The 11,202-nt window shown below is 36.8% G+C and overlaps 1 protein-coding gene across 1 annotated transcript; it reads right to left on the bottom strand.

Moving 5' to 3' along the window:
• Positions 1 to 760: 760 nt before the first annotated feature.
• Positions 761 to 4,612, bottom strand: LOC133850961 (equilibrative nucleoside transporter 1). Its single transcript, XM_062287235.1, has 4 exons — positions 4,079 to 4,612; positions 3,321 to 3,621; positions 2,142 to 2,621; positions 761 to 1,424 (listed from the first exon to the last, which is right to left on the bottom strand). The coding sequence occupies exons 1-4, from the start codon at positions 4,385 to 4,387 to the stop codon at positions 1,030 to 1,032; spliced, it is 1,485 nt and encodes a 494-aa protein (XP_062143219.1). The 5' UTR covers positions 4,388 to 4,612; the 3' UTR covers positions 761 to 1,029.
• Between the last annotated feature and the right edge of the window lie 6,590 nt (positions 4,613 to 11,202).

The following is an 11,202-nucleotide window of genomic DNA, read 5'->3' on the forward strand; positions in this document are numbered from 1 at the left end:
CAAAAAAAAAATGACAAAATGCGTGCACTGGCTTTCTGCCAATGCCGAATTTGCAAATTATTGCAAAGCGCATTTTAAACACAACACTAGGGCTCCAATTGATATTAAACAAATGCTTGCACACATTTTAATTTAAGCCTTGCAGCTTGCTTATTGGAGCACCCACACTGACACTACACTCACACTCACAAGCACTGAAAAAAATGCGCGCGCGGCTCCTTTGCACGCACACACACGCGAATTTTTTGCAAAATTTTTGCAATGCGATTAAAAAGAAAACTACGACACTAATTAACGACCAACGAGTATCCACGAAACGCAAACCACACCGACTTTACATTTACATACTTTTACGCGCACAAATTAAACATTAAACACAATTTTTTTTATTTAAACGCGCAACAAGTGCAGAGCAACTGCAAGCGAAGTAACGGAAGGGAATTAATCTGGCGTTGCCACTAGGTTGAAATCAGTTGGACACAGTCCAATTGGCAACGCGCCGATAGTTGACATTTGAATTTGAGCGGCAGCTGGGCACATTAGGGAAAAATAAAAACAAAATCAAATATAACTTTCCAATTTGATGTGCAAAACTATGTTAGTTAAATATTTGCAATGGAGTTCATATAAAATATACGAAAATGGCATACAATTTAAATACAGAAGAAAAAGAGAATTGAACCTAAATTTAATCCACATTGTTGTTGTGATCTGCAGATAAAAAAAAACAAATACCATAATAAACGTTGAACAAAGTGAATAACCTTAAAAACGAAGCTTACATTTATTTTTGATTATCTTGTTCGAGTGTATAAAAACGTATTAACTTACAGGTAAGACATTAACGTACAGAACGCTGGACACATAAATAATTTCACTTTTGATATGTCGCAAGCTTTGCAGACATTGGCAAACTTGAGCATTACAATTACAATTAATTAAAATAACACATACAAAATTCATTCAGCTATGTCAAGTTGTAAAACATGAAATCTATCTAAGGCACCTTTTGAGACATTATTAAAACAATCACAACATCTGCACGAATGCCAGACTCAATACCGAGCCAATGGCCATGCCCACACTCAAGGAGGCGGCCATTATGGATGAGGCCAACTCCTTCTCGTGCTGCTCCACGCTGCGCGGCGCCATGATGAGCAGGATATTCGTCAGATAACCGTTGGACAGGGCAAACACGATGATCATGGCAATGAACGTGTAATCGTGCTGCACCAAAATGGGCAGAAAGTGATGCTCACTACTGTTCGAGAGCAGGAAGCACGGGACCAGGATGATGCGCACCACGGTGAGGAGAAGCGTTGTGTGTTGATTCGTCGGACGCTCCAAGAATCCAGCGATCAAACGGCCAAAGTAGTCGCCACAATTGAAGAACAAGTAGTTCACCACGGGCAGATAGTAGACATCTAAGAAAAAAAAGGAGTGATTAATTTTGATTGCATTTTGATTTACGATTTTAACAATTTCTCATATAATTCAACAAATCCTATAATCCTATATGTAATTGCATCACGCTTCAACATTTTTAAGATTTTTCTTGTAGATCTTGATAAAGTCTGGGATTGAACATGCGACAGCAAAGCCCTCAAGTATTTTGTATTACTTGGAAAAGAATAATTGCCCGAAATAAAAAATTATAGTGTTTGTATGATTACGCAAATGTTTCTTCTCATTCGATATCAAGAAAATTATCAAATAACTCATGAAATAAACCCACTCATATACGATTATACCAAATTTAAAACTAAACCGAATACCGAATATGTTTACTTTGTAACTGAGAATATTTTGAACAAATTTGGAATTTATAATAAACTTTATAAACAGGATTGTTTTATTTTGCCTAAGAATGAGATTGGTACAATAACTTCTGTCTATGTCTATTCTAAGCTTTTACTTTCTCGTCATTTAAAATGAATCTATATTTTGTGGTCGCAGTGCATTTTAAACTGCTGTAAAACTAACTAACAACTCACACCTAATAAAATTAATCATATTTAAAAATACTATACAAATATATTACTTTTTTATATATATATATTCGACATAGTCAAATGACCTGACTAATCTATTAAGAAAGTATTTTTCAAGATTCTTACTCTATAATAAATCAGCTAACTTACCGCTCCACTCTGTGTGGTTGGCTGAGTACTCCGACTGCATGAGTATCGTCACCGCCGGATAAACCGAAAGCGTCGTTGCATAGAGCAGAGCCAGACACACAACATGAATGTAGATCTTGCTCATCACTTGCCGCAGTATTGGCTCGAGGGGCACGCCCGTCTCTGACACCTCGTTGCGACTGTGCGATGGCTGAGCACTAATCACTTTGTACTTATCTCCGCCCTCCAGATAGTACTTGAAGTACGCCTGTCTGCTCATTGCAATGTAGCTGACGATGCAGAAGAAGATCAGCACTGCGCCCATGCAAAAGAACACAAATGCCGTCGCCGAAGGACCAGCATCAAAGGCCAGCACGAGAATGAAGGCCAGGGCAGTTAGAATGCCACCCAAGGCTTGTCCACTGACCACAGCTGTCATGTACTCCGAGGGAAACAGTCCAGCGACGCCGTACAAAGCTCCTGACATTGTGGCTGCAGAACCTAAAAACATTTACATCATTAGTAAGGGAAATAAAAGTGCTCACTTCAACAGAACTGTTCACATTTGCTTTACAAGTTAATGTTGAAGATGACTTTATAAAGTGCAATAAAGACTTTCATTTCTTGTTTCTTTCTTCATAGTCAGATCGTTATGAAGTCTTGGGAATATATTACATATTATCGGAATTTAAGAAATATTATAGTTGCTGTGTTCTAATTGTTTATGGACAGACGAACTTATAGCTTTATGCGGACAGATAACTGCAATTCTATATTCACTTTAATTACTTAATATCTTCTATCTTATATGTTTATGTTGCTTTTCTATCAGAAATTTTGAGAATCAAAATAAAATGAAGGAGCAAATAACTGTTGTCTTTTATCTTCTATTTTCAACTTTTATGTTGGTACAATCCTTAAGTTTTGAGAATCAATGAAAAATACACTTATTCAAGCTTCATTTAAGATTCATGCAATTAATTTGATTCTTCGTAGTAACTTTTATGGGGGAGATATCACTATCTTTTAAGCATAGTTTCTGATAGTTAATTATGCAAATGAACAGAAGATTTACTTATATACTCCATGTAGACGGAGATATCACCTCCGATAAAACTTGCCTCTTAACAATCTTAACTTCTCTACAAAAAGTGAACAGTTCTAATTAAGTAAACATTCATTATTAAATCAACTACTCACAGTTAAGTACAACGACAATGATGAGTGTGATGAGAAAGAATTGCTCCTGCCACTTGTCCGTGTTGACCTCAACGAATCCCGTCGTGATGCCAAACAACACCAAGATGGTGCAGAGCGTGCCCAGCATCTTGGCCCGCAGTGTGACATGATGACCATAGACGGCATTGAGCAATAGGAATGTGGTGCCCGAAATGGTGGCAGTCAAGGTTAGATCGCAGGTGAAACTCTTCTGTAGAGGCGTCAGCTCATCCACATCGAAGGTGTTATTCGATGTTGTGTTGCGGAACTTGTACTTCCAATACTGTGAATGAAATGGAGCATGAGATGAGGGTGTCACGTTGAGCAGATGGTGCCAAGGGGGGGATGACTTGGCTCGACTTGGATTGAGTCAACCAAAAGTGGCGTAAACAAAGAAAAACTAAAGACGATAATAACAAAACAAAACAACAACAATGCAATAAACGGGAAGCTAGCGAGAGAGAAAGAGAGAGAGAGCGATAAGAAAAACCTTAGACTACAAAGCAAATGTTATGTGCACTTTGCTTTTTATACCGGTACCCAAAGCCTAAAAGGGTATTCCAACTTAATGCAACTGTAAGCTGAATATAATTCAGTACCGTAATAGTAAATGATGTCATGCAATTAATGACATTTTAATTAACGGGTATCTCGCAGTCGTTCACTCTCATCTATCACTTGCTTCCCTTTATAATCAATTGTTGTGAATGGAGATGGTGCGGGTGGCATCATTCACTTACATCCTCTGCGGTCACAAAGAAATTCCATGGTGTCATGGTGCCAATGCCCAGCAGATAGAACACGCAGTAGGTCAAAGCCGAGCCTGAGCTGGGAGCAGTGCTCATCAGCACCACTTCATCATGCTCCCGCTCCAGCAGGCATCGCTCATCATCGATGTTATACTCATCTCTGTGTGGCGAAAAGGCGGGCACAAAGGCCGCTCCTCCGCCACCTCCTTCATCTCCATCCCCGCTCAACATGGGCTCATCGTTTGCTGGCTCCTCCTGATGGTCCACCAACTGCTGGCGATCATCTGCGTTGCGTTGCATGGCAGGCGTGGAATGTCAACAACTTGTTTAAATCACTTTTATTCAGCAGCTATTTAACTCGCTTCAATTTTATCAACAGTTGTTTCGCTGAGTTGTGCGCTTTCATGCGTTCTTCTTGTTTATTATTGTTGCGCCACTCAATGCACAACCAATATTAATTAATCAACAGCGCAAAAAAATACGCTCAGCTTTGTGTTACGCGTTTTGCTCTCTCTCGGAATCCAACGCAACAGCTGGCCAGCAGTGTGACCGCACAGTCAATGCAAACATATACCATCAGACCATGCAAAAATATACCAAAACACATTAAAATGGTAGCACTACCAGGAAAAGAAGAAGATAGAAATTAGTTCACCAGTGTAGAAACTAGCATTGAAATAATTAATAATTTATTAAAATAATATTAAATATTTAGCGCTTTTCTATTTTTTAATTTTATTATTCAAATATTCAATAGTACGCGCTGCCAACCATTGCTAAGCAAGCAGAGTTGCCATGCGAACTGCGAAAGCGTTGCCACACGCTTGAAAGCTGCCAACTTGCTTGCAACTACGCGCGTAATTTTGAAACTAGTGTACTGTATTAATTGCTTTGTTAAGTGTGTTTTGCGGCTGAATGCCGTTTCGCCTTGGCAGCTTAATTGTGTTTTATAGGTTGAGAAACGAGCGAATTATGTGCAGAGGCTCAACTACAAAGTGTAATTTAATTGCCAAAGCAGCAACAGCAGCAGCAAGCAGAGCGCAGCTGATGATGAATGAATGCAATTTGTATTTAATCAATAAGCACGCCCCGCAGTGTTTTAAATCAGCGCACAGCGCCGCTTTACGGCTTAGCGCCAGCAACAGCAACACAAGCAGCAGCAGCAGCAGCCAATGCAGTTTTTGATATCGACCCTCTTGAAGCCGCTGCCAGAGTTAGGCAATTTTAATTGGATTTGCATTCGAGCGGAGCCACAACCCGTTTACTCACTCACACACAACACACAGACACACACGCATCCTGAGAGTTCGTCCCGGCCAACGCCTTTGGCCAGAACATAAATTTATTTTTAATTTACTTATACGTATGCGTGAATTTGCGATCTGCCCTGCGGTTGTTTGATTTGCGAATTAAACTGCATAAAAGCCAAGCGAGAAGCCTCGAAGTCGGCTCGTTAGCCAAACTCAGACACAGATTGTCATCCGCAATGCGAATCGCGAGACGCACAACAAATTAGATTAGTTTATAATGGGAGCCCAGTACAAAAAAACGAGAGAAGAGAAACCCCAAACAAGAAGAGGCGTGTCGCTCATCAATTTGAACCTACAACACAGAAGAAAAAAAACGAATGAATATCTTGTAGTCTCGACTAATGCATCGCAGCCCCAAATCAATCTACAGCTGAGACTCCAACTCCAACTCCAACTCCAACTCAGCATCAATCTCGCTCCGCTCTTCCTCTCGACCACACACTCGGCCAGGTCTGTGGCAATTTAAAAATCACATTAAATTAGTCAGCAAGAAATCACCGCAACGAAACCATCAACAAATCATCTCAAATTAAATTCATTCAAGAGCAAACACACAGCTAGAGGAGCAGAAACCAACCAGTCACTCACTTGCCCAGGCCAGTTACTCAGTTGTCCAGTTAGCCAGTTGCTCAGTTAGTCACTCAGTCCGTCAGTCTGTCAGTTAGTCAGCCAGTTAGCCAGGAGGGTCATTCATGCTTCTTCGGCTTGTACAGCACTTCCCTTCTCTCTCCTCTTCTCTTCTCTTGCTACTCTTGCGGCAATTAATAAAAATGTAAATTCAATTAAATTTATATGACAGCGAGCTGTCAGAAGAACTCAAATTAAAAATTACTAACAAGAAAGAGTAGCCAGCTGTCTGCTTGTACGCACTTTAAATACTCTTACGGAATTAGGTATTTTAAATTTAAATTGTTTTACATTAAAAATGTCTAGAAGAAAAGATCAACAATAGGATTTTCATTTATTGCTAGCAGTGAGATGTAATCAACGTGTTTACCTGCAAATTTCTAATTCTATATATATAATATGCTTCAATTTAGATCAGCTTTGCTTGATTGTGTTATTTTAATAAGCAAAAAAGTTTTCCATAAATGAACTTAATTGCCATATTTATTTTTGGAGCATATGCATGGAATTATTAGTCATCTAATTTTGCCACGATTTGCTAGTATCTAATTTTGCTTAGTTAGATTTGAATAGATTCAAATTTAAAATATTTTAAATGTCAAAGATTGTTCCAAGTATTTAAAAATACAAAATTGCCTTATATGGTTTCAATAAAATTCTGTTTAGTTTACTGACAACTTATGTGCGAAATATGCTGACTTCAATTTTAAGTTTGTTAAAAGAAATTCCTAATAACAGTCCATGAAAACATACCAAAAATAAGTAAGAAAACTACAGTCGAGTACAAAATATACCCTATCAGTCAATATTTAAAGTAGTGGTATACAAAAATACTAAAAATATACCAAATGCTATATTTTGTATATTAATAACAGTGTAAAAATAACATATTGTCACCTAGTAAACTTTTTCACGCAAAACCATTTCTTAATTCACTTTTTAAATGTTTAGCGAACTAATTTTCAGGACTCATAAAGTTGTCACATCCTTCTACCCTCTAGGTAGCGGGTATAAAAATATAAAAATTGTCTTATCTATTTCCTACAGACTTCTATTTAGTTTTCTAACATGTGAGAAATTTGATAACTTCAATTTGAGATGTTTCTTAAAAGAAAAAGTTAATAATACTGAATGATAACATACCAAAAATAATTATAATTCCTTTGTCATATTTTAATTTGTGATATTTCCTATCTATACAACTTTTTTTCTTAAACTTCTTCATACAAGCAGAATTAAATAACTTTTGAGATAAGACAAGTATTTCTTACATCTTCTAAGAAAGTAAAGAATATCAATTTAATAATCTTGCATAAATTATTTAATTTAAAGTTACTTTAATATCTTGTTGCAACTCAGATGTGTTGCAATCTTCACGCGATAATTATAATGCTTTCTCGACAAGGTGCATCGCAAGACATGTAACTCACTCTATCTCTATCTCGCTCTCTCTGTTTCACTTCCTCCCCCTCATGATCTGTCATCTCTTTCTGGCTGTTGAAATGGCCTGGGGTAGAGCAGTCCACGCTTAATTAAAAATCCAACAACTGGTCAACGCCGCTCAAGTGCTCAAGTGGGCAACTGCAGACGCAATTCTCATTTGCGAGACTTCAATTTGAGTGACGTTCGGGTGGCCACCCCGAGCGATGATCGCCAAGTGGTTGAGAGGAGGATGTGGAGATGGAAGATGGAATGGATGTGGATGCATTTGCGAGGTAGCCAAGTGCCAGTCACTGACAGTCACGCCCGACAGCCGACGCCCAAAAACTCCCAAGAGAGAGAGAGAGAGGGAGAGAGAGCGCTTGATGCAGCCTCTCGATGAGTATTTTTTTTCGCTAATAGCGGAAGCGAGACTTCGAGAGACGGCGTCGGCGCACCGCCTAATAATTAATAAATTAAAAAAAGAGTAGAGAAGCAGAAGCAGAAGCAGAAGCAGAAGCAGGAGTGAAGAACACGCAACTGACGAGGCAAAGGGACAAGCTCAAATTAGCCAAAAGGAAGGATAATCAAATGCTGATTTATGGCAATTTCCAACTCCGAGTTGCGAGTTGTGAGATGCCGTGGCACATCACTTCCGGCGCCAGCTGTGTGAGGTCCTGCCTGCTAGCCTGCGTCTAACCCTCATTTTAATTCTCAGTCCTCAATTCTTAATTCCCAATCCCAATCCCGATTCTCATACTCAACCATCATCATTGAGTGTGTTGTCTGTGAAAATTAGTAGCTAATTTGCGCTGTCATCATTATTGTGTGTTGTGCAAACATTTGTTTGACTCGACAACGAGCTGAGCTGAGTAGAGAAAGAGAGCGAAAGAGTGAGAGATAGAGAGCGAAAGAGAGAAAGAGAGATGGTAGATGGAGCCTCGATGAGACATGCATATAAATGAGCATGACGACGCAAGTGGCCAACGGCCCCACAGCGACTACTGTTGTTGTCTTCTCCCTGTTCCTGAAGAGATCAAGAGACGTTACAATAGCGCCCAACAGCGATTTCAATACTCGCAACACTCAGCAGCTCATCTAATGAAGAATTCTTAATTGCGGGAATTCACGGGAGGGGGAAAGCAGCGAAAGATATTGTAGTTTAAAGATTAAATTGGAATCAACTAAATGAAGTAATATGCAGTTGTAAAAAGTAGTACTTAAACATCAAAGAAAGCGAGATAGACAAAATAATAAAAGATATACAAAAGTCTATCTATAAGCAAAAGTATAGAAAGATAAATAAGGCATCAAAAAAATAACTAAATGATATAATATGGAATTTAAACTCAAGGAAGTTTTATGGTGAGATTAACAAATTATCTTAAGAAAACATAATGGAATTACTATGCTGAGGTTAAAGTTTAATTACACATATGAAGGAGTATTAATCAAAATATTATAATTGAAGTATATCCAAAAAATCAATCAGGTAATATTATATAACTTTGCAAAGAATAACACTTGAATGTCAATTATCAGGTGAGAGAAGCTTTTAGAAGTTGAGACATAAAATAATATAATTTTTTTAAAGAAAACATAAAGCAGGGCTAGTTGAATTGCCATGGAACTCAAATTTCTCCTCTTCTTAATATGAATTTATTTTAGAATGTAGAGAAAGATAATGAGGAACAACACTAACAAATCAACTAGGAATATAGAAATTAAAACTTCTATATACATTTAAAAAGAAAGTGAGAGATAGCAAGAAAGAAGGATTGAAATATACTTTAATTGAATATATAATCTGTATTCTTCTATTCAATATTCTGCATTGCATTGTATATATTTTAGAATATATTGTATAGGATAGTATTTTGGTATTCAATGAAACAGATAATAAGTTAGTAAGTCAGTCAGTCAGTTAATCAACCTTCTCTTAATTAGCAGTTCGGCTCAAAGCTGTCAAAAACAATGAAATTAAATTGACTTGAGTATAGCTAATAACAAGACAATTATTGTTAATATATTAATAACATAAGCAATTCTATAAATAAGTTAAAAATGTAGTAAGTCAGTCAGTTAACCAATCAATCACTTCGTCGTTAAATTTAAATCCAGCTTGCTTGAAGACAATTAACAATTATTAATTAATTGTAAATAACTAATAACAAGTTAAATGTTGTTATCATATAAATAACATTTAACATGACCATTGAAATGTGTTGCACAGAGCTCAGCTTAATTAAAGTGTATGTTAAGAACACGACACGCGCTCACCATGAATCCATATTTAAGAAGAAACTAACGATCTGACGAACACACGATTAATATATTATCGAAATTGCATATTCATGATCTGTGTTTGTGTTTGTTGTTGTTGTTGTTTTTGTCTTGTTTTCAATGATGCAACAAACTAGCCGCAACTTGCTGCTGCCCACGCAGTTTGAGTCAAAACCAAAGTCAAAGTCAAACGAAACAAGAAATGAAACCAAAACCAAACGAAGCGAATTGAGAGAAAAAGAATGAAACAATTTTCCAGTTAATGAGCTGACTTGCTCAGGGGCAGCGCTGGAGGGGCGTGGCAGTGCGTTCAAGACACTAATTAAAATTATGCAAATCCAAAAAGATATCAAGAAATGGACATAGCTTATGATTAGGCAAATTCGTTGTGCTGTGAGAAACCGAATGAACGAACGAACGAAACGAAAGACTCAGGCAACGAACTTGTTGCCAAAATGTGCCATAAATTAATTCATAATTCGCAATAAATGCTAATCAAATTAATTAATTAGTAGCCGCTGCCCAAAAGATTAATGAACGTGGCCAAATTTGACAGCTGCTCGCTTAATTACCAACAATCACTATTAACATTTAAATAAAGTTTTTGGCATCGATTCGATTTCCGTTAAGTTAAGTTCAATGACAGCTCGAAATTGCATCGAAACGTAATTGAAATTGAATTCAAAGTGGAAATCGAAAAGAGAACGCTCTAATCAAATGTCTGACCCCTTCGAAGGCGTCTTCGGCACTTTGCTTAATGCGCAAAATGAATGAATCTTAATCATATTAGGCCCAATTTTCTTCCCCGTCTACGTGATCTCTCTGATTTCCTTTATGATCTTAAACTGATTTCCGGCCACAACGAATTGTCGATGGAACATACTCATATATGAATTCGCATCTCGACATTTTGCTGTGCCGAATTCAATTTTGGAACCGCAGAAATTGCATTTTGCTGAGCGCTGCTCAAGGCGTTGATTTAAAGCTTCAATTTAGCAAAATACAAAAAAAACTACAAAGCAATTTATTCAATTGTAAGCAGCACTAAGAAATATCAATTTGATTTGGTAGGAAATTATGCAAGAGGTTTAAATGTTTCCCAATAAATACATTGCTTTTAAAGTGTACGAAGTGAATTGAAAATAAGTTCGAGAGACAGTTTGCAAGTTTCAAAAAAACTAAAAATATATCAAAGACTATATTTGGTATACTTATAAACCAATTTAATTGATTTGAATGTTTTGAAATATACAAAAATACTAAAAATATACCAAAGACTATATTTGGTACATTTATAAACCAATTTAATTGATTTGAATGTTTGAAATATACAAAAATACTAAAAATATACCAAAGACTATATTTGGTATATTTATAAACCAATTTAATTGATTTGAATGTTTAAAATATACAAAAATACTAAAAAAATATACCAAAAACTATATTTTGTATATTTTTAAACCAATTTAATTGATT

This window comes from Drosophila sulfurigaster, chromosome 2L, assembly GCF_023558435.1.
Source record: "Drosophila sulfurigaster albostrigata strain 15112-1811.04 chromosome 2L, ASM2355843v2, whole genome shotgun sequence".
In the NCBI taxonomy this organism is placed as follows: domain Eukaryota; kingdom Metazoa; phylum Arthropoda; class Insecta; order Diptera; family Drosophilidae; genus Drosophila; species Drosophila sulfurigaster.